Source organism: Mesocricetus auratus, unplaced genomic scaffold, assembly GCF_017639785.1.
Source record: "Mesocricetus auratus isolate SY011 unplaced genomic scaffold, BCM_Maur_2.0 Super-Scaffold_100027, whole genome shotgun sequence".
Classification (NCBI taxonomy): domain Eukaryota; kingdom Metazoa; phylum Chordata; class Mammalia; order Rodentia; family Cricetidae; genus Mesocricetus; species Mesocricetus auratus.
The window spans coordinates 22,293,861-22,317,298 of NW_024429208.1; the positions used below are offsets into that span (position 1 = coordinate 22,293,861).

A 23,438-nucleotide genomic window follows, 5' to 3' on the forward strand; every position below is an offset into this window, starting at 1 on the left:
TTCCATGTAGGCTAAGGAATTGAACTCAGGTCACCAGGCTAGGCAGCAAGTGCCTTTACCATCTCATCATCCCTTCAACTGCCTCTTCTCATGACACCTGCAGTTATCTTTAATGAGATCCAGTTTTCCCATCCATCTTTATACTGCAGGGAGACATTTCACTTTGCAGCTCCTAGATTGGCCAAGTGTTGGCTCCCTGTCTTCCTGGCTCTTTCCTCCATCCCAGGAATGCTTATGGTGGGTATGTGAGCTCTTTGTATTAGCATTGCCTGTGGAGCTCCAGGCACCATCTTATTTTTCTATTGGTGGTTGAAGAATGGAGTGTGGGACAAGCTATTACATCAGGCCTTTTCTATCAGCTGTTTCTCAAAGGGACTAAGCCTGGCCCTGCAGACAGTCTCAAGACTTCAGGGTGCGGCAGGCTCCACATCTTGGGGACTCCCAACCTGGCCATTGGTAGCCTCAGAGTGGGTCATGTCCGCAGTCATGAACAAAGTCTCTTTTGTGTGACACCTGTTGACTCTCCTGGAGAGGGATGGAGTGCGAGTCAGCTCCAGTCTGTCTTCCTCAGTGGGCGTCACCCAGGGGCAGCACCGGAAAGCAAGCCTGAATCCAGAGCGAAACCTGTGGGGTGTGGAGAGTCACTTTAAGCAAGGGAGGTAGGGGTGCAGGACCCATCTGCCATGTGGCTGCTCTATGCCTCCCTAGAAGAGGTGCCTCAATAACTCAGGGCTGTGGAAGGATGCACACTTGAGTGGATTTAGTCTTTGGAACAGCCAGAAACACTGGGGACATGCACTTCCGAGGCAGGGGCAGGAAGAATGGCAGCAAGCTCCAGGGCAGCAAGTGGTACCCTGCTTTGGGAGGGAGGGAGGAAGAGAGGGAGGGAGGGAGGGAGAGAGGGAGGAAGGGAGAGAGGGAGGGAAAAAGGAGGGAGGGAGAAGAAAGAGAAACCATATGATGTAACTGGCTTCTAGTAGAGAATTCAAAGAGGTATCTTAGAAAGAAAGAGGAAAAAAAGAAAAAGACTTGAGCTCTGGCCATGTGTGTGGAATAGGGAGGTCACATGCCCCTTCCCTCCCCCCAGGAGCTGCTTCAAAGGAAAACTGGCACATTGGCACTACCAAGTATGGGTACATTTGCTCAGAAAAATAAACAGCTCTCACTCAAGCCTGGGTGCAGGCCTGCAATCCCAGCTACTCCAGAGAATAAGGAAGGAGGAGTGGAGCCCAAGAAAAGTCCAAGGCTAGCCTCGGCAGCCTGGCCTGTCTCAAAATAAGGCCTTGGATGTTGGAGGGAAAAAAAAAAGCTGGAAAAAACCCCAAAGTCAAAAACACCCTTCCCTATGGTGATATTTGCTCCGGTGTAGCTGAGAATGACTTTGAACTTTTGATCCTCCTGCCTGTCTCCAGAGGGCTGGGATTGCAGATGCACAACACCATGCCCAGTTTCTGGAGTACTGGAGCTCAAACCCGGAGCCTCATGCCAGCCAGGCAAGCACCTCACCAACTAGAACAGCTGGTTTGATTTTGTTCCGCTTTGGTTTTTAACTGCATGCATGCCTGTGTAACACTTGCATGCAGTGCCCAAAATAGTCAGAAAAAGGTGCTGGATCCCTTGGGACTGGAGTTCCAGATGGTTGTGAGCCACCATGTGGGGGCTGGGATTTCATGCTGGGTCCTCTGGAAGAGCAGCCTGTTGTGGGATGTTTGATCAGACTGTGAACCCCAAGACTGCATTAATAAAATCTACCTCAGGTCAAGGGGCAGAGCCAGCAGCTAGTTGACAGGAAGTGGAAGGGAGGGACTTTTGAGTTTGGTGGTCCCTTTTGGTTTGGAACAGAGGAAATGGAGCACTTTTTCTGAGGCTCTGGCTAAGGAGAAAGGCCAGCTAGTTGCTCCTCAACCTCTCTGAGCTAGCAAGTTTTCACCCCAGCCTCTGACTCCCGAGTCTTTCTTGGTAAAATCATAAGATATAAATTTAGATAAAAAACAACAGCAGCCAGTGCTCTTAGCCACTGAGCCATCTGTCCCACCCCCAGGGCTGGTTCTTTTGAAAGGTAAATCAGAGCTTGTGTCTCCCAGGTCTCATTGGCTCAAAGCCTTGTAGAACTCCCCCTGCTGGAGTACCACAAGGGCCAACCTTGACCTCAGGGCTGTCGGTTTGGCTGTTCCCTCTGCAGCAAATTATTGCTCAGGCTGCCAGGCAATCAGTCACTCCAGCTTTTGCTCCAATGTAAACTACACCCCCTCTGCCCAGCGTCTAAACCCCACCCACTTCCACAATTATGTTTGCCTACTGCAGTATGTCTGTCTCCTCTGTATGTCTGTCAGCTCTTGAAAAAAGTCTTTGCTTCTGCTCACTCCTCAACCCCTGGGACTGGAAAAGTACTAGGGGTGCATGTAGCCCATTGGTGAGTATTTTCTAGGTGGAGAGTCCATGCCACAGCACCAGACCCCTGTCCCCTGTGACAATGTTGTCACAGAATGGCACAAAAGACACCTCAGGAGCTTGCAGAGTCCAACGTTGTGCAGTGTCACAGCTGGACGACAGGAGAGTGACACTCACACAGGCATGGGGTGCTGGAGGTCTCTCCCTGGTATGACAGGGTATTCTCTAGGTTCTCACACTCATCTCATACACAAGTGTGAGGGGGATGAGACGGGGCAGCTTTGGAGATACACACAATTCCAGATCCTGTATTCATTGCCTGCGCAGGGGTTAGGAGGGTCTGCCCTTCTTAGGTTCAGTTTCCCTATCTGGATAATGGGAGACTTCCTTTCCTCTCTTATCTATCTACATGGGGAACTAAAGATTCTAGGCACCCAGTGAGCACTCACAGAGTCTGTCCCAGGTGGGTGGGTCATCTGAGCACAAAGACCTCAGTGGGAGCCCGGACACCCGAGTAGACAGCTGGTCAAAGTTAAGAACAAAGAGGCCCCGGGTCAGTGCCGCTCACACCCATCCATCAGACCAGGCTGACTCAGCGTCTACCTGTCATGACCTCTCACCTGCCCCCTCCCAGGATGGAAGGCTCACTCTGTGCACAGGGTTCCCAGGACTTGGATTCTGCCTGGCTTACTACCTCTTCCCTAACCAAGAGATCCAGACCATGACCCCAGGGGCACCAGAGCTGGGAGAGATCCTGGCCCTTCCTTCCCTGATCACACCCTGGGGTGTGGCAAGGAATACACGGTGACTCCCCAGCCCAGCCCGCAGACTCATTAGACAACCTGTCCACCTAGATCAGGCACATATCTTAGGAGGAAGCTCTTGGAAATGCCAGCTCTTTGAGCCGGTGAGATGCCTCAGTGGGGGAAAGGTACGTGCTGCCAAGCCTCGCAAGCCAGGTTCTATCACAAAGATCCACGTGGTGAAAGGGAGAGGTAACTACTGTGAATTGCCCTCTGACACCCCCCATGTGCCATAGCACATACTCATTGCACACGTGTACATGCACACAGCATAAAAAAGAAAAGCTAGCTCTGTCCTGGCTTCTGCCTCCCATTCTGTCCTCCTGCCTCTCCCTGCTCTCTCCTTCCTTCCATCTCTCTGGTCCTGCACTTCTGCCTTATCCCCGATGCAGACCCCAGAAGAGACAGGGGGACAGAGAAGAACATAGGCCCTGTGGCCCAGCATTGGACAAGGCTCTGGGCAGGAGATGAGACACAGGTTAGATCCAGGTCACAGGAAGGGTTGTGTTGTGGACTGACCTGAAGGGCAGCATACCTATGTGGGGTTAGGGGCAGCTCTGGCAGGAGCTAGAGAGGAGGTCCCTAGCCATGCAGGAGAGTCCTTGAGGGTAAAGGGCAGAACCAGAGTGGGACTCACCTGTGGTTGAGGCAGCAGTAAATGATGGGATTGTACATGGTGGAGCTCATGGCTAGCCAGAAGAGCGCCAGGTAGACCTGCTGGATGAACTTGCGGTAGTAGATGTCCTTCTGGAAGCTACCCAGGATGAAGTAGAGGTGGTAGGGCAGCCAGCAAATGGCAAATGTCAACACCACCAGTACCATGGCCTTCACAAACTGGTCAGGGAGAGGCTCAGGTCAGTCCTTGGCCCCTGAGTCCCAAGTCAACCCTCCTGGAACCAATGCGGGGTTACCCATCACTGCAGCCTTGAGAACATTCTGTAGTCAGATCTCCTCCACCTCTCTGGCCTCCGTCCCCTGGAACGTGTATTTTCTGCATGCTCCAGAGCCTACCACCTCATGGCATTGCCACAGGCTAGTTTGTCGGCTCACACTGCTCTCCTTCTATTGAAATCCCCATGTCTAGCAACCCAGTTCTGTGGTCCACTCTCCCAGGATTCTTTCCTGTGGGGGCACTTCTCCATCCTGTCCCCTCTCTTAGGAGGTCAAAGCTCTGGGACCCAAGCCATCCTTCCCTGGGATTTTTATCTACTTTAGCCCTTCCGTCTATGTAAGCAGTGATGTTCCAACCTGATACCCCATCCTCTATCTAGAAGATGTTTCTGAGCCTTTCCTGGTACCTCACATGTCTGGCATCTGCAGGCACACTCCTGCATTGTCCAGCATCCCCAAGGACCAGAAAGCAAGTTGGAGATGGCAGATAGCAACTGGAGACCAACTTCCCAATAGAAGAGACAACTGGGTGGCCTCTCTCTCTCTCTCTCTCTCTCTCTCTCTCTCTCTCTCTCTCTTGTGTGTGGTTTTTGTTTTTGTGGGTTTTTTGGGGGGGGGAGTATCTTTTCAAGACTGGGTTTCTCTGTATTGCTTTGGGACCTGTCCTGGCACTAACTTTGAAGACCAGGCTGGCCTCGAACTCACAAAGATCTACCTGCCTCTGCCTCCTGAGTGCTGGAATTAAAGGTGTGCACCACCAACACCCGGCTGGGTGGTTTCTTAAGTACCTCCTTGCTTGCTATGGTGAGAACTTCTAGAACATCAAGAAGTCTGTCTAGCAATGGTCTCCAGATCACAGAGGTCTGTGGTTCCTAGATGCACTCTCTGAGATGCTGAATGACCTGTGCTCCCCAGTGTCCCCTAGCTGGCAGACTTCGGGTCCCAGGTGGCTTCCATAGCAGGGCCCAATCTCTCTGCTTCTGCTCTCACCTTCTTCTTGGCATGCAGATGGCGCAGGTTGGCACCGTGAGCCTGGTGTCTGGGGACCGCGCGTTTCCACAGAGTGAGGCCGATGACACTGTAAGCCACGAACATCACCACAAGGGGTAGGAAGTAGACGAGGACAAAAACCACCAGATGATACCTGGAGGGAGAGCACAGACCTGGGTGGGCAGCGGGCGGCCAGATCCACTCAGGCTCACCCACGCTTAAGGTCGGTGAATCCCAGGGACCCCACCCGGAGCTCCATTTAGAGAAAAACTAAGGTAGCATCGGCTAGCATATGTGCCAAAGATGGGCTGTCCTCACAAAACGTCACTGGCATCAGCCCCAGTTCTACCGTGTTACAGAAAAGGCTAAAATGGGGAAAAGGCAGGGGAAAGCTAACATGGCTGTGCCAGCAAAGACCTTTGAGCAGGACCCACACACCACTGCACCTTCTGAGTCCCCAGGGAGGATTCCTGGGTTGTAATGAAGCTCACTGTTTCCTCTGAGGGTGGCACTAAGCCAGAGGCTTGCCACTGGCACCATTTCTAGGGTGCTACTATCTCCTGAATAAGACGGTTCCCACTGCCTTCCAGGCAAGTGGGGGGAAGGGGGTCCTTGGAACAACCAGGAATGGGCCTGAGAGTCCCCCTCCACCATGTGACTTCTGTCTTTTTTAAACAATGTGTGTGTGTGTGTGTGTGTATATACATGTGTGTGCATATCTATGTGTGAGTAGGTACATGTGTGGGGTTATGCATATGTATGCACGAGGATGTGTGTGCGTGAGTGTGTGTGTGCATGTGTGTGTGTGGGTATATGCTTGCAAGCCAGAGGCTGACGTGGAATGTCTTCCTTGATTCCTCTCTAATATATTGATGCAGGGTCTCTCCTTGAATCGTGAGCCCTCTGGCTGGGCTAGTCCAGCTGGCCTTGCCCTAGCTCACCAGCTTCCACCTCCTGAGTACCGAGATGACAGGTGGGCTGCCATGGCTACCTGGCATTGACCCACAGACAGACTACAGGCTCATATCTAACACAGACACCAGCGACAGTGCATGTGTGATACACAGAGCCTTACACTCTCTCTACAGGCACACATGGTCCATGCTCATCCTTAGTGAGGTGGCAGACAGGCTGAGCAGTTAGACTCTGAGGCAGGTTTGTTTCCCCTGCCTTACCACTCACAGACTGTTGTCTGGGGGCACATCACGTGATGTAGTTTCTCTACCACCAAGATGGAAAACTACACTATGTATGGTTGTCATAGTGACTTGTGAGACAGAGGCCGGAGGATAAAAGTTCTAGGCCAGCCTAGGCTATGTGAGACTGTCTGAAAAAAAACAAAAACAAAAATAGAAAAACAAGAGGTTTCAGGGGAATGTAGTTTAGTTGATAGGATGTTGGGCTAGCACACAGGAGCCCTTGGTTCTATCCCCTGAACCACATGAAGCCGGTGTGGTGGCATCAAGGTCAGCACTATCTAAAAAGTAAATAAATGTTAGCAGTATTTACTTCATAACATTAAGAAAATTAAAAATATCAGTATGTACAGAGTGCCTATAACAGGCCTGGTACTTAGCATTGTTTTCAGTATAGATGGTCCCCAACTTAGGTCGTGATTTGATGACCTTGTCTGGTGACAGAAATAAAACATGCATTCAACAGAAGATACGCCTTAAATCCTTACCTCTCTGTTTGCTTTTCTATCAAGAAGCTGGACAGTGGCAGTGTCACTCTCGGTTAGCCACCAGTCAGTTATGAAGGTATTACCCACACTTGACAGGGAGCATTTTCCACCTACAACGGGTTGGTTGTGGTGCTGCCTTACCGTTAGTTTTTGTTATTTTGTTTTAAAATAGGGCCTCATGTAGCCCAGGCTGGCCTTGAGCATGCTGTGTAGCTGAGGGTAGCCTTGAACTTATGATCCTTCCCAGTGCTGGGACAACAGGTGTTCACCACCACCCCCAGCTTGTGTGGTCCTGGGGGTTGAACTAAGGTGTTCCCGGATGCTGGATAAGCAGTCTACCAGTGAGCCACACCCTCAGCCCCTTGCTGCCAGTTAAGCCTGCACTCACATGATCACACACATTCTTGCAGAGTAGTGTTCACATCTCTAGGCACATGCTACACACAGACATGAGGCAACATACAAGCACGTGTACCCCCACCCTCATCCCCGGTGTGGGGCTTACAGAAGGAGCATCTTGCCTCCGTTGTCATTAGGCCAGGCCACCACACACTTGGTGGCTCCCTGGTCCACAGTGATGGTGGAGTAGAAGCACTGTGGGGAGGCCAGAACCAGAGCTACCAGCCAGATGCCCGCGATAGTCGCCTTGGTGATGGGGGCCGAGAGCCGTGGCTGGAAGGGGTGGACGATGGCCATGTACCTACAAGCAGACGACAACATTAGCTGACATTCCCCCCTTACCTCGTCGCCCAGGCCCATGCCTTCCAGGTCCTGTCCACACAGCTGCTCTGTATGCAAAAGCATACAGAATCCTGGAATCCTGCCCACTCTGCAGAGGTGGTGGTGGTGGGGAGGTGGTGACGGTCTCCAACCATAGAACACCAGTACCCTAGAATCTACCCAGGTACACCATGTATGTCATAGAACACAGACAATATGGCTACGAATGAGTCCAGACTGACCTTGAACTTGCTATGAAGCTGAGGATGACCTTGAGTTCCTGGTCCTTTTGAGTGTAGGGAATTACAGACATGTATTGTCATGCTTGGTTTATGCAGTACTGGAGACAGAATCCAGATGTGTGCTTTACCAGCTGAACTATGTATATTTGTGCAGACACAAGCCGAATCCTGCAAACATGGATCTTTATAGCAGTTCTCAACCTGTGGGGCACGTCCCCACGGAGGTCACGTATCAGATATCCTGCGTATCAGATATTCACATTACAATCCATAACAGTGCCAAAATTACAGTTATGAAGTAGCAATGCAAATAATTTTACAGTTGGGAGTCACCACAACACGAGGAACTGTATTAAAAGGTTGCAACACTAGGAAGGTTGAGACTGCTTTACACTGTGCACATGGCCAATTTTTGGTTTAGTCTCCTCTCACAGCTTTCCCTGTGTCCTAGTTAGTTTTTGACGTTTGTTCAACGTGACACAATCTAAAGTCATTTGAGAAGAAGGGATCTCAGCTGAAAAAATGTCCCCACCAGATTGCCCTGTGAGCAAGCCTGTGGGACATCTTCTTGATTAGTGTTTGACGCTGGAGGGCCAAGCTCACAGTGGGTGGTGTCACCTATGGTTAGGCAGTTCCCTGTTGTATAAGAAAGCAGGCTGAGCTGGGCACAGGAAGCCAGCCAGTAACAGCGCTTCTCTATGGCTTCCTCTCCAGTTCCTGCCTCCAGGTTCCTGCTGTGTTGGGCCCCAGCCCCCATGGACCTCTGTGCATTGCTTGCCAGCTGATAGCCACAGGTACATCCTGTTCTCTAGTCCTGGCTTACAGCCCGACCTTGCCCCACTGACATCAACATCTAGTACAAGGGAAACACAGGACGCTTACACCTGGGGTTCCTTCACTGTGCTGTAAGTCTGTATTTAAGGCTGCTCTGATGGGGAAGTCCTGTGTATATGTCAGTAAAGCACTGTTGGCCAATAGGGAAGCAAGATAGGTGGGACTAGGAGTCCAGGAGGACTCTGGGTAGGAGAAACACAGGGAGTCAAGATGTAACCACCATAGAAGTAAGAAGCCCAGACCCTTTTCTCCGGTAAGAGAAATACTTAGATTGGCAGTTATGGGTTAAATACTTAAGTCAGAGATAGCCAGTAAGAAACAAGCAAGGCCAACAGTTTCATAATTAATACAGCATCTTGTGTGTTATTTGGGGACTACAACACGGCAAAGCCCAGACAACTGGTGGGGAAAAACCAAAGCAGCTGGCAAGGAAAAGGCTTCTCTCTCTACACTGCTCCCTCATGCAATAAAGGCACGAACATACATTCTCAGCACCAATGGCCAGACGTCTCGTCTTTTATTTAAATCTCCAGGCTTTCACCCAATATGTTAGGCTTGCTTGTGGCATGGACGCCACACCCTGACTTCCTCCCAGTGGTGAACTGTCACCTGGAAGCATAAAATGAAATAAACACTTTCCTTCCTAAGCTGCTTTTGGTCATGTTTCTTTATCACAGCAATGGAAACCTTAATGAAGATGCCCTGGAACAGCCTGCAGGGCTCTCTGTGGAGTTTTCCTTCCCTCCCCTTCTGGGGCTCCTCCTTCCTCTCTGTACTCAATGATGTCATAGACCTCCTTCTCGAAGTTATCTAGAACAGGTTCAGCTGCTGTCTCTCTGAAGGGCACTATGCGGGGGTGGGGGTGGGGTGGGGGGCTGGGGGTGGGCTTGAGCTGCTGTTGAGCTCTGTGCCTGGTGAAGTGCAGTGGCCTTGACAGTGTCATCTCCATTTTCCACGTCAGGAGACAAGCAACATTGACTTTGAATCCTGGTTGGCCACAGCTCTCTACTCCTGGATTACTCCGTTCCCTGTATTTCAGGGTAGACTTAGTGGGGGCTCAAGCTTCATCAGCCTTGAGCCCAACTGAGGAAGGCTCGCTGCTTGCTTTTCCAAGGGTAAATGACCCAAAGCACCATCCTCAAGGGTGACATCCCATCCTCCTGATATACATTCTAACCTAGGGCTTGTTTCCCATTCAGCAGGGGACAGAGGAGAGCTAGATTGGCCACTGTAGGTGTCACAGGCCTGCGAGCCCTACAATGAAGTACACAGACCCTTCATTAGAATAAGATTAACTTGTTTACTTGTGTGTTTTTTTTATTATTGTTGGTTTTGTTGTTGTTTTGAGACAGGGTTTCTCTGTGTAGTTTTGAAGCCTCTCCTGACACTTGCTCTGTAGACCAGGTTGGCTTCAAAGTCACAGAGATCTCATACTTGGCATGACAAGTGTGTGATAGCATGGATGGAATTCAGGTGATCATGCTCACACTGCAAATTCCTCACTGACTGAGTTGCCTCTGCCTCCTGAGTGCTGGGGGATTAAAGATGTGCACCCCCAGCGCTGGACTAGAATAAGCTTTTAACACAAAAGGTGTAATGGCTCATGCCCCATTAGCAGAAGATCAAGTCCTGGGGGTTTAGAATCAGGCTAATCTGGGTTCAAACCCTGCCTCCACGTTTCCTAACAAGATCTAGAACAGAGAGAACCTTAGCTCTGTGGCCTTCCATTTCCAGCTCCGTGAAAATGGGTCATTCTTGCACATGGGTTGTCATATGGAGGAAGGGACACATGTGCACAGGAATGAACGTAGACCTAATGTATTCATTGTTTTAAATTAATCAGAGATGGCTTTGGTCATGGGCAATGCCTGGCCCTTCCTCTCTAGGATGAACCTGAGCTTAGGGGCAAGGCTGAGACCATAGACAGTGGCATTGGATGTATGTTTCCCCTGTTTGCTGAAGTAGAAGTGTCCATACCAGAGCATCCTGGGTGTTAAGATTGCACCCTGAGAACATCACCCCCTTGTCTACTGCTTGGAATGTTTGTCTCTAGAATTCTCCAGGCTGTCCTGATTTCCTACTCATCTTTGCAGATCCCAAACTCTCAATGAGGCCCATCCCGTGTCCAGCTAAGCCTGTAGCCCAGTGGTTCTCAACCTGTGGGTCTCTGACATACCTCTATCTCCAAAAATATTTACGTTGCAATTCATAACTAGAAAAATTATAGTTATGAAGTAGCAACAAAAATAATTTTATGGTTGGTGGGTCACCACAACATGAGGAACTGTTAAAAGGTCACAGCTTTAGGAAGGTTGAGAACCACTGAGTGTAGTCTGTCCCTCCCTACCACATCTTGGGTCTTGGAGGTCTCCCTCTAGTTAATATTTGTTCTCAATACTCATGATCACATCCCAAAATACAAATTGCAATTTATTTATTAGTGTATTTAGGATTTAAATTCTTACCTTAGCAGGAACATCTACGTGGGCTTTCCCCCACCTAAACCCCAGAACAATACTTACACAACACGCACTGAGTGTAGAGAGGGAGAAAAGGGGCCAATGAGATGGCTCAGTAGGTAAAGGTGCTTGCTGTGAAGCCTGAGGACCCGAGTTCAATCCCCAGAATCCACAAAAGGTAGAAGGAAAGAACTGAGTCCTGCAAGTTGCCCTCTGACCTTCTCAGGTGTATTGTCACACGTATGCATGCTAGCATGCATGTGTGTTCAAGCACACACACACACAAACACATACACCAAACAAACACAATAAAAAATTTTTTTTTGGTTTTTCAAGACAGGGTTTCTCTGTGGCTTTGGAGGCTGTCCTGGAACTAGCTCTTGTAGACCAGGCTGGCCTCGAACTCACAGAGAGTCTGCCTCTGCCTCCCAAGTGCTGGGATTAAAGGCGTGCGCCACCAACGCCCGGCCAAACATGATAAATTTTTTAAAAAGGAGTGGAGAAAGGAATGGAGAGTCCCAACTGCTGCCAGCCTGATCAGACCCCCTCCTCTGATACCAGTCATCAACCTCCTGCCTGCCTACCTTCTAGGCTCCCACCGGGCTTTCTGAGGTCCAGCCTCCCTCTGAAGTGGAGGCTCTAAGACCATGTGCTAAAGTTGTTTTCCTCCCCATTGGTGGAGGTTTCCCAACACCTGAAACTGTACCCAACACAAAGGAAACATCCCAAATTTGCTGCATAACTGAAAAGAAATGCTTAGGGGACATTTAGACATACCCAGGAAGGAGGAAGATATGTTCAGTGGGCACCAGCCCGATTTTGAGACTTCTGTACCCATTGCCCAGAGGGCTGTACTCCAGGCCCCTGGTTCTGCCCTGACTCACTGTCTGACCTTAAGTAGCCCTATTTATCCCAATTCCCAGATCCCTTGGTTGTAAAGTTAGAAGCTGGACCTATATAAACGGTGTTTAAATTTTTTGTGTATAGCAACTATGTAGCTTAGGATGACATTGGGCCTCTGACCTTCTTCCTGCTACCTCTGAGTGTGGGAGTTACAGGCATGTACCACCCTCTTATACCTGATTTATGCAATGCCAGGGATCAAAACCAGGCCTTAAGACAGGCTAAGAAAACACTGTGCCAACGGAGAGCATTTGCAACCCCACGCTTTTCTTTTTTTAATGAGTAGAAAGCATTGTCTCAAAGGAAATCTCTGGAGAACCCCACAGGAAACCATTTACAGCTCAGTGGTAAGAGGACATGGATGAAGGTTGCTAGAGAAGTTGGGGAGGGGTGGGGGATAAGGAAAGATGGGGAGGATCACATCTATCTAACCATGCAATCAGCACTCTATGTCCCAGGGTGTCATGGCTCTGTCTCCATCTTCCCTGGACTTCCTGGATCTTTGCCTCATCCTATCATACTGTCAGTCAGATTCCTGATTCCCCAGACATTTGAGTCTCCCTTTATCCCAGCCTGCCTGGCCCAGAAAGTCTCAGTGCTGCTTCTTCCGCCCCATCCTAAACCCACTCCTCAAAGGTCACTGTGGGTATCCATCCATACACACACCAGCAGCATAAAAAAAAAAAAAAAGCATTGCTTTAACTAGATGCAAACTCTAACCTCATGCAGCATTCAGTTTGTACAATCTCCTTGTATAAAGACAGCAAGATAAGGGGGATTGCACTTCGAAAGTCGCTGGGAACATCTTCCTTTCCTGCGTTTAGCAACCTCCTAGGGTGAAGTCATTTTGTGCACAATCTCAACTCTCCCTGCTTAGCTACACAACCTCTTGTCTTCCTGCTATGAAACAAAACCAGAGCTAGGAGGGCAATTCCCTGAGCTCTCCCGCAACGACACCCACCACCTTCCCCGATGCCCACTCTTGCCTGTCGGCAGCGATGGCAGTCATGGAGTAGATGCTGACGAACATGGCTGTGATGGGAAAGAGGTTCTGGAAATAGCAGAAGGCGCGGCCAAAGTACCAGATGTTGTGACTGGCGTAGACAAAGTTGAAGGTGGCATTGAAGGCTGCCATGCAGAGGTCTGCCAAGGCCAGGTTGATGATGAAATAGTTGGTGACTGTGCGCATTCTCTCGTGGGCCAGAATGATCCAGATGACTGTGGCGTTGCCTGTTACAGCGACCAGCACCAGACCCAGGTAGGCTGTGGCCCACAGTGCCAGCTGCCAGGCAGGCATGGAGAAGGCGGTGACACCAGTGGTGTTGCTCTCGAGGCCAGAAAAGATGTTGGTGTCAGTGACAATGGCACGGCCCCCCATGGCCGATTCTGGGCCAGGAACACAGGGTCTGGCCCTGCAGTTCTTTCTGGAATTGCTACAGAAGAGAAGTCCTCTTTGGTGTGTGAAGATATATGGGAGTGAGGACAATTTAAAAGCAGACACGTGTAGCCAGGGGGCCACACCTACAGCTCCAGCAGAAATGAGTTAGGCTCAGCAGAAAACAGGCTTCCAGTCAGACCATTCAACCATCTTGTGGAGATGGAGTAATCAATCTCAGAGCAGGAGGCATCCTGATAGATAGCACGCTGGTTCCGCTCCTTCACACCACAGTCAGAGAGAGGACAGGTCCAGCCGTGGGCATTCAGGAACTTGGTGACAAGTCAGGACTTGAATTCATCTCTCTTAGTGCTATTCGGGGTACACTTCCAGATGAGAGGTGCGCACAGTGTGGCGAGTCTGTAGGTCCTACAATCCCAGTGTGCCGACTTTCTAGTGCAGGCTCTCAAGGCTGCCAGCCCTCAGCCCCTGCTCCCAGCTCCTCCCTGCAGGGCAGGCAGGCGAGGGCCTTGGCAGAGGTGCTGCCTGCTCCCGCCCTCAACTCACCCCCTGCTTGGATGGTTGGGCTTTGTCTCTGGAAAGATTTAGGACCTGCTGGGAAGCTGGGAATAGGGAGAGACCTCGGGAAGCCGGGCACAGCCTGGGTGGGCGTGGCATAGAGGGTGCAAGCCTCAGTGTTTACATTCTGCCAGGTGGGAGCTGCTGGAGTATACTGGCATTCGCGTTGGGGAATGAGAATGCCTCCAGGCTGGCTTGGGAACCCCAGGCAAGTAATTTACTCTGCTTGCAAAGAAAGTCAGTGTTCAGGAATACCCAGTGGGGGTATGAGGGTGAGTTTGATCCGGTGTCAGTCAAGTGATAAGGGCTGGATTCTGGGCCTCTGGCTCTGCCCCTGACTGACTGACTGGCCAGGCAATCCTGGTCATTTCTCATCTCAAACCTCAGTTTCCATAGATGTAAAATTGAAATTTGAGGGGGCTGGAGAGATGGCTCAGTGGTTAAGAGCTGGGTTCAATACCCAGCACCCACTTACAGACTATAAGATAAAGACAGTGCTAAGCCACACAGCCCAAGACTTTTTCTTAAAGATAGGGTTTCTCCCCCAGAGAAGTGGAAAGAGGCAAGATCTCCAGAGCAGATTGGGAACATGGGGGGAGAAGAGAGGGAACCAGGAAAAAGAGAGGGGGATAAGAGGAGGGGAGAAGAAGGCATGGGGGAGCAGGAAGGTTGAGCTGGGGTAAGAATAGAGGAGACCAGGATGAGAGATACCATAATAGTTGGAGTTATTATAGCTTTGAGGAGAGAGCTGACACTAGTGAGATTTCCAGAGATGTACAACTAGAAAACTAAGTAATAGCGGAGAGACTACATTAATAGCCCCTACCTGACGATAAGGTTGATGACTACTTTATGTGACATCCTAGAGCCTTCATCCTGTGACCAATGGAAGCAGTGACAGATACTCACAGCTAAACACTGAACTGACCCCCTGGAGCCCAGTGACAGAGATAGAGGAGTGATGAGCAAGGCGGTCAAAACCCACAAAGACAGCTGACTGGACAAGGGGGAGCCCTTGAACCCCAGACTGATGACTGAGAGGCCAACAGGGGACCGATCCAGACTCCATGAATGTAGTGTCAGTGAGGAGGCCTCAGAAATATCTGGGGCCTTGGGTAGTAGACTAGTGTTCACCATATACAAATGAACTTTGGGAGCCCATTCCACATGGAGGGATGCTCTCTCAGCCTGGACACATGGGGAAGGGCCTAGATCCTGCCCTGGATGAAATGACAGACTCTTGGATATCCCCCCAAGGAGGGCCTCACCCTCCCTGGGGAAGAATGTGGGGATTGGGCTGGGGGTGGGGGTGGGGCTGGTGGAGGGAGAAGTGGGGGGATCTGGGACTAACATTTGAAGCATGCATGTTTCTAATTTAAATAAAAAACATACTTAATAGGGTTTCTCTGTAGACCAGGATGGCCTCGAACTCAGAGACCTGCTTCTGCCTCCAGAGTGCTAGGATTGTAGGCATGCACCACTACACCTGACTGCACGGCTTCTTTCTAAGCAGTTCTTACTGGGAATTTCCTGATGAGCCCATCAATGCTATAATAATATCTATTGTTTGCTGTCCTGGCTGGACTGATGTGCAAAGTATTGTCTGGGGACTGGAGGACCCAGCTTTTGACTTTGGAGAAGAGGTGCTTCTGGGGCTCCTCATCTTCCCTGGGATGAGCTAGAACAGTGGGTCATGACCCCTAGAACAGTCATCTGAAACCATCAGAAATATCAGATATTTCCATTACGATTCGTAACAGCAGCAGAACTGCAGCCATGAAATAGCAACAAAAATAATTTTATGGTTGTGTGTGTATGGGGGTGGGAGATGGGGGTCACCACAACATGAGGAACTGTATTAAAGGGTCGCAGCATTAGGAAAGTTGAGAACTGCTGAGCTAGAGAGTTCCGAAACTCCTGAACACAATACAGAGCTGGCCACATTCTTTGCCAGGCCACCAAGGCCGGTTTCTTCCCTTGGATGAACCACCATGTTTTGGTCTCTGTCTTTGATCACTTGGTGGCAGCAGTGGCATCCAGTCAACCCTGGGTTTGTTCCTGTCCCATGCTTGTTTGGCCCCCATCCCAGAGGACAAAGTCTGTAGCAGGAAGAATGGAAACCATTTTCTCTTTGCTAGTCCGATCTGTGCTCAGGCAGCTGCATTATGTTGAGCTTTGGTCCGCAAACCCAGCGGAGAGCAGAGATGCCTGAGAGTGTGTCACCAGCTCCAGAAACCCGGAATAGCACAACCCCGCCCCTGCCACTCCACTGTGTATGTAATGGGGATTATACTCTGGAGCTATTAAATCTGAGTTTTTATTTCCCCCCTAAATCATAAACTCTTGCAGCTTTCCAACAATGCGCCGGAAGGCTCCGGGATGGAGAGGTGCTCCCCTCTGGGGGACAGGCGGACAGAGTGTGGCTGATCAACTGTGCTTTTTCAGGGCCGGCCCTTGGAATCTGTAGGCCAATTTTCAAGAGGAAAGACAGGTATTGTTGGTTAATTTTACTCTTTTGGCTTTTTTTTTTGGTGGGGGGCACCACCCAGCTCCCAAATAAATCACATGGAATCTTATTCTTACTTATGAATGTCTGGCCTTAGTTTGGCTTGTTTCTAGCTTTTCTTAAATTATCCCATCTATCTTTTTGCCTCTGGGTTTCATCTTTCTCTATTTCTGTATGCCTCTCTTTCCTTTCTGTGTGGCTGGGTGACTGTCCCTGATGTCCTCCTCTCCTTGCTCTATCTTGCTCCTTCTTTCTCCCCCCAGATCTCTCCTGCCTGCCAGCCCCACCTATCCCTTCTCCTGCCTTGCTATTGGCCATTCAGCTCTTCATTAAACCAATCAGGTCTTTTAGACAGGCTAAGACTCACAGCTTCGCAGAGTTAAAGAAATGCAACAGAAAAGAATGCAACACATCTTTGCATCATTAAACAATGTTCCACAACATAACCAGATGTGACACATCTTCAACTAATATTCTACATTTTCCCCTTTTGTCTAAATAAAAATGCAAGGTTTTAACTTTAACACAGTAAAACTATATACAACAAGAACAGTTATCAAGTAAGAATTAATTTACAAATATTCAGTCCATTTGCATTTAGCAAATTCAGAGAAAATATTACATTATTTATCTTATCTTACTGAATCCAAAGTTTTACACCTAACTTAAGTTTCTTTCATAATTAAAGAAAACTGTATCCAAGTCTTCAACTCCACCCAAGACCCAGAAGGAATTACTATTACCTAAAAAGCAGGAAGTACATTGTAAGCAACTCCCGAGACTCTAGAAATGACAGAGACTTCTAGCTCACTGGACAGTCACCCAAAGTTTCTCTACAACATTGGGACATCCATATTCAGCCTACAGGAGTAGAGTATCTGACAGACTTTTCAGTGAATCAGGAAAGTTAAATGACTGTTCTGCCTATATTCCCCTAAATTACAACAAATACCCATAACCCACCAGATAATGAAAAGCCTCCAACAATCCAACTCTTGGGAATGTGAATGTCGTGTTCTCTAGACTGCCTCTTGTTGAATGGGAGTGAAGGCATCTTCAGGGTCCCTGAGAAATTTTGAGATAATCACCAAGTCTTGGGAAGACCAGCAGTAACCTTTGTTGATAGATATCACCTGTCAAGACTCAAGAGAGCTCCCCTGATCAAACCATATTAACCTGGAAGAAATCCACAGCTTCTCACTTCCTGTGGGAACAAAAGCCAAACCTCTCCTCCAAAGCATTTTTGATTTCCATTTGACAGATATGTTTCTTGACTTCCATTTTAAAGTTAAAGCATTCCTAAAGGGTATGGGCTGGTTTATTTCAACAGTCCCTCTGTCAACTCTAGGTTTCTTGGCAGCTGTTTGTTTATCAGCAATCAAAAAATTCAAAATCAACACAATACTATACAAGATTACAAGATCCAGATTCCCTGTGTATTTCCCATCTTTACATGGCTTTTTTTCTTTTACTGTTGTCTCTTTGAAGGCTTTATATTTTTAACCAGTTTCTTTCTTTCTTTTTTTTTTTTTTTTTTTGGTTTTTCGAGACCGGGTTTCTCTGTGGCTTTGGAGGCTGTCCTGGCACTAGTTCTTGTAGACCAGACTGGCCTCGAACTCACAGACATCCGCCTGCCTTCTATGACTGTTTGTGCTCATTTTCTTTTCTTTCTTAAGCCAACACACATTGTAAAACACACTGGACCCTGTTTACAGTTTTATTTCCCAATCTGGACCGCTTTTGCTGCGTATCTTTCAGCCTTCTTTGACTGCGCGAGCAATCTTTAGACTGCTAAGCTGCGATGGGTTCTCCGCATTGCTCTACTGCTACTCGATTGGTTGGCTCCACTGCTACTTAGGTAGTGAAAAACCAAGCCTAAAGCTCGCCATCCTGCCAGGGGTAAGTGACCAGACTGCATCCGACCTTCCTAGCTGTTGGAACGCAGAACCTGCATTGCCATGAGCGGTTTTTACCTAGCTTGCCATTTCTATTTGGTGCTGCCCACTGAACAGCAGTGTTTATTAAATGGACAGTATCCTTTTTCTTTCTTTTTTTTTCTCTTTCAGCTTTCTCAGGCCTTACATGGAAATATGAGCTCCACATTTGAGCACCAAATTATTGGCTTTTTTTTGTGGGGGGCACCACCCAGCTCCCAAATAAATCACACATGGAATCTTATTCTTACTTATGAATGTCTGGCCTTAGCTTGGCTTGTTTCTAGCCAGCTTTTCTTAAATTATCCCATCTATCTTTTGCCTCTGGGCTTTTATCTCTATTTCTGCATACCTTTCTTTCCTTCCTTCTCCATGGCTTGCTGCATAGCGAGGTGGCTGTCCCAACATCCTCCTCTCCTTGTTCTATCTTGCTCCTTCTTTCTCCCCCCAGCTCTCTCCTTCTATTTATTCTCTCTGCCTGCCAGCCCCACCTATCCCTTCTCCTGCCTTGTTATTGGCCGTTCAGCTCCTTTCAAGCTATCAGGTGTTTCAGACAGACAAAGAATCACAGCTTCACAGAGTTAAACAAATTCGGCAAAAAAGAGTGCTACACATCTTGAATCATTAAACAATGTTCCACGGGATAAACAAATGTAACACATCTTCAACTAATATTCCATAACAGACATCAAAATGGGACAGTTAAGCCAGGCTTGGCGACACAAGACAGAGAGATTAAGAGTTATAGGCCATCCTTGGCTACGCAGCCGGAACTACATGAGACCATGTCACAGACGAATAGTCTGGGGAGATAACCTTAAAAGCATGAGGGCCTGAGTTCCATACTGAGAACCCACATAAAATAGGATGGATGTTGTCTTAGTTAGGGTTTCTGTTGCTGTGAAGAGACACCATGACCATGGCAACTCTTATAAAGGAAAGCATTTGATTAAGGTGGGGGATTACAGTGTCAGAGGCTTAGTTCATTATCATCCTGGTGGGGGAGCATAGAGGTATGCAGGCAGACATGGTGCTGGAGAAGGACCTGCTACATGTTGATATGCAGAGAGCAAGATGTAGACTGACACACTGGGAGTAGCTTGAGCATATATGACCTCAAAGCCCACCCCCACACTGACACACTTCCTCCAACAAGGCCACAACTCCTAATAAAACCACTCCCTCTGGGGGTCATTTTCTTCCAAAACACCATTCCTTGGTCCCCAAGGGCTTGTAGCCATGTCATAATGCAAAAAAATGCTATTCAATCCAACTTCAAAAGTCCCCATAATCTATAACAGTCTCAAAACTTGTTTAAAAGTCTAAAGTTCAAAGTCTCTTCTGATACTCATGCAATATCTTAACTGTAATCCCCTATAAAATTAAAATAAAAAACAGGTCACATACTGCCAATATATAGTGGCACAGGATATGCATTACCATTCCAAAACGTAGGGAAGGGAGCATAGTGAGGAAATATTGGACCAGGGCAAGACCAAAAACCAGCTGGTCAAACTCCAAGCTCTGCATCTCCACGTTTGATGTCAAAGCACTCTTCAGAGCTTCCACGCCATTCGGCTTTGGTGACTGCAACACACGTCTTTCTCCTGGGCTGGTTCACTCCCTGTTAGCAGCTTTCCTCAGCAGGTATCCCAGGACTCTGGCATCTCCAAAATCTTGGGGTATCCAAGGCAATCCAGGCTTCAACGTCATAGCTTCACGCAATGGCCTCTCTAGTTCTCCATTCAAGGACACCCCTGCCACCTGCCTGGCTTCAGTGGTTTTCCTTAGATGCAGAAGCAAATTCCATAGCCCCTTTCTTCTGTCCTTAACTCCAGAACCACGTGGCTGAAACTGCCAAGTCCTGCTGCTTGCTGGGGCTGGAACATGGCCCCTTGTTCAATTACATCTTCACCAGCTTTCCATTTTCCACGGCTACCTTCTCTGCCTAAGCTTGGCTGTCCTGAAACTGAATCTGCAGACCAGGCTGGCCTCATACTCAGAGATCCACCAGCCTCTACCTCAGGAGTGCTGGTATTAAAAGGCTGTGTTCAAGGTCACCCTCAGCTACGTTATGATCAAAACATCAAAACCATATCAGGCTCTTAAGGTACTGGAGGAGGATGTGGGAGTCTGCAGTGTTCCTGGGTTATGGATCATAGATCGCTCCCCTCTGTCTACAAATGCCAGGAGTCCAGGATTGATCCTCTGGGAGGCGAGCTGTGTGCCCCTTGGCTGGGGAGTCAGTGGCCCAGACCATTAAGCCGAGAGACAGAGAGCCAGCTTCTGCCAAGAGTGCAGGCTGCTGTTGACATCTTTTTTAAACACAGAGCGTGTGCTGGGGCAGTGCCTTGCCCTAAAAGCTTGAAGTTTATCTAGCCAGCAGAGAAAGGCTGGAGTGTTTACATCTGCCGTGCCGCTGGTATACACAGAGCTCAGAGGTTCTTAACACACACCCAGCACCGAGCTCTCACAGAATCTGGCCATCTATGGCAGGCAGAGGAGGAAGTAGTGAGGCAGCCTGACCCCCTCCCTAAGTAGGAGTGGGGGGTCCATCCCTGAGCTAGCCTGGGTATCTCAGACAGAGGGGACTTGGCATCTACCCAGGATGTCGGCCAATGTGACACTGCAGCCTGGCTGAGGCGAGGAAAAGGGGCTGCCAGAGTCTGTCTGCCAAGGGACTCCAGCCCCTGGGACCTGTAGGTGGCTAGCTAACCAGGTGCTTAGACAATGGGCTCAGAGCTAGGAGAAAGAGTGATGTATTATCTTCATGCGGTCCCCAATCAAGATGAGGAGCCATGTCCCAGGCTGGCAGCAGGAGCTCCCTGGAACTTTCTGTTGAATGGCTGACACGAGCCTTCAGCTTCAGGGGAAGGCAGAAGAGGCCTCTAGTGGTTTTGGATGGTGAGGAGGGACCAGAGGAAGGGATGTGGGAATGAGCTTTGATGATGAGACAGGTTGGACCCAAGCAGGCTAACAGGAAAGTTGCAGGAAGAGTATAAACCTCAGTTCACAATTCCTGGGATTAAAAAAAGGTTTCATCCTAGCCACAGGGTCCATTTTGTTGAGCTGGCATGACTTCCAGTGCCATTCACTTCATGGTGAATCTCCCTAGCTCACAAAACTGCACACGGTGCCGAGGCTTGTGGAGGGGTCTGGATGGCTACTGAGATTTCTCAGGCCCCTATTTCTTCAGGCTTCCAGAAAATGACAGGGTTTTGGGGGACTCTTATTTCTGAGAGGTGCCTGGGGCCCAGGAATTTGGGGGCTTATCTGGGGAGAACTGCAGGACCATCTCTCCAGAACCCCACCTTGTGGTCATTTCTTCTACCTCCCCTCAGGGAAGGGAACGCTAGCTTCCCTGGGCCTCACCATCATTTTCCTTCCTCTTGTCTCAGGGAGCCCTCCCTTCTGTGAATCTTCCAGTGTCCTTCGAACTCCACGGGGAGATAATCTGATTTCCTCCAGGGCATGGGGACTTCTCATCTTCAGAGCTTCTTAGGAAATGGAAAAAAAATGCATTCCATCCTTCCATTGTAGGGGAGAAGGTCAGGGAAAATGAAAGCTAATTTTCCACATTAACACAACCAGGAGCCCCTGGTGGTGAGGGCCTGTAATCCAGCACTTGGGAGGTGCAGGCGGAGGTTCCAGGTTAGTCCTGGCTACGTGAAAGGTTTAAGGGAGGCTGTGATATATGAGAGTTTGCCTCCAAAATAAAATAACAAAGCAACCAGACTATCCACATCCTGTCTAGGAGAGGGGGCCGGCTGGGGAGTGAATGGAAATATAGCGGTGTATCACCAGGTCTGACTCAAAGGGCTCTTTTGACCATTGATGTTGACCCAAGGGAGGCCTATGCAAGGCCACTCAGATCAGTGGTTCTCAACCTTCCTAACGCAGTGACCCTTTAGTACAGTTCCTCATATTGTGGTGACCCCCCCATCATAAAGTTATTTTCATGGCTGCTTCATAACTGCAACTTTGCTACTGTTGTGAATTGTAATGTAAGTATCTGTTTTCCGATGGTTTTAGGTGACCCCTGTGAAAGGGTCATTCGACCCCCCGAAAGGGTCATGACCCACAGGTTGAGAAGTGCTGATTTAAATATTTACTGACCTCACAGGCAGGGAGCACAGGCTGGCGTTGTCATGGCTGGACTGAACTGGGAATTATATCATGCTGGCCCTCATAATAGGCATTTGGGTTACTTGTGTCTATTGAAAAGACGTCAGGCAGCTGGAAGGTTAACCCTCCTGAGACATAAGAAACAGTGAGGAAAGGAAGTGTTGTGTGGCTTCAACTCATATGGAATACCATTTAGTCGTGTCTGTCATAAATAACTTCACATAAACAGAAAATGCTTAGCTCCACACTCTTTCCCTCTGCTCCCAGGCCAGCCTCGGTGACTGTGAGACCCAGCCTCAAACACACAGTCACTTTCTGCACCTTGAAGTCGGCTCCCGTGACTCTGCCCAGGAGCTATGACTGTTACCTGCACATCGCCGTGTTAGCTTATCAGCATGGTCATTGTCAAGCATGTTTCTGCATCTTTTATCTTTATTTTATGTGTCTGTAGGGGCTTGGGGGGGTGCACATGCATGTGGGTGCTCCTGGAAGCCAAAAGAGATATCAGATCCCCTGGAACTGGAGTTACAGACGGTTATGAGCCAACGCAGGGTCGCTGGGAATTGAACCTGGATCTCTCTGAAAGAGCACAGCCATCTCTCCAGTCGGTCTTTCTTATTTTTTGAGGCACTCTCTCTTCTTGAGCCTGGAGCTCATCAATTTGGCTAGGCTGGTGGCCAGTGAACTCCATTCTCCCTCCCCTAGCATGGGATTACAGGTGTACACTGCCATGTCTGGCTTTAATGTGGCTCCTGGGGATCCGAACTCAGGTCTTCCTGTGTGCACAGCAGCCACTCTACTGACTGAGCCACCCACCCCCAGCCCATGTCCAGGAAAATTAAATGAGGTCCAAGGTAGGACGGTCAAAGCTTCACCCCTTCATGTCTCACTTCCCACTGGCTTCTCCGAGACTGGAAGTTTCTCCTGAACGTCCCCAGAGTAGGACGTCTTCCCACAGATACAGCTTTCTCCTTTTTAATCCTTAGATACTAGCAGATACCA

The 23,438-nt window shown here is 49.0% G+C and overlaps 1 protein-coding gene and 1 long non-coding RNA gene across 3 annotated transcripts; both read right to left on the reverse strand.

The window, feature by feature from the left end:
• Tacr2 (tachykinin receptor 2) lies at nt 1-14,486 on the reverse strand. Its single transcript, XM_005070826.4, has 5 exons — nt 12,904-14,486; nt 7,265-7,459; nt 5,076-5,229; nt 3,832-4,028; nt 1-624 (listed from the first exon to the last, which is right to left on the reverse strand). Exons 1-5 carry the CDS (start codon nt 13,293-13,295, stop codon nt 408-410), a joined length of 1,155 nt encoding a protein of 384 aa, XP_005070883.2. The 5' UTR covers nt 13,296-14,486; the 3' UTR covers nt 1-407.
• A 1,167-nt stretch (nt 14,487-15,653) lies between these two features.
• Nucleotides 15,654-18,765, reverse strand: LOC110341017. Of its 2 annotated transcripts, XR_002382896.2 has the most exons (3): nt 18,664-18,765; nt 17,341-17,442; nt 15,654-16,332 (listed from the first exon to the last, which is right to left on the reverse strand). It is a non-coding gene; the product is annotated as an uncharacterized LOC110341017 (long non-coding RNA). The 2 variants fall into 2 exon arrangements; XR_005871308.1 differs by lacking the exon at nt 18,664-18,765 and having other exon boundaries at nt 17,341-17,879.
• Nucleotides 18,766-23,438: the final 4,673 nt, after the last annotated feature.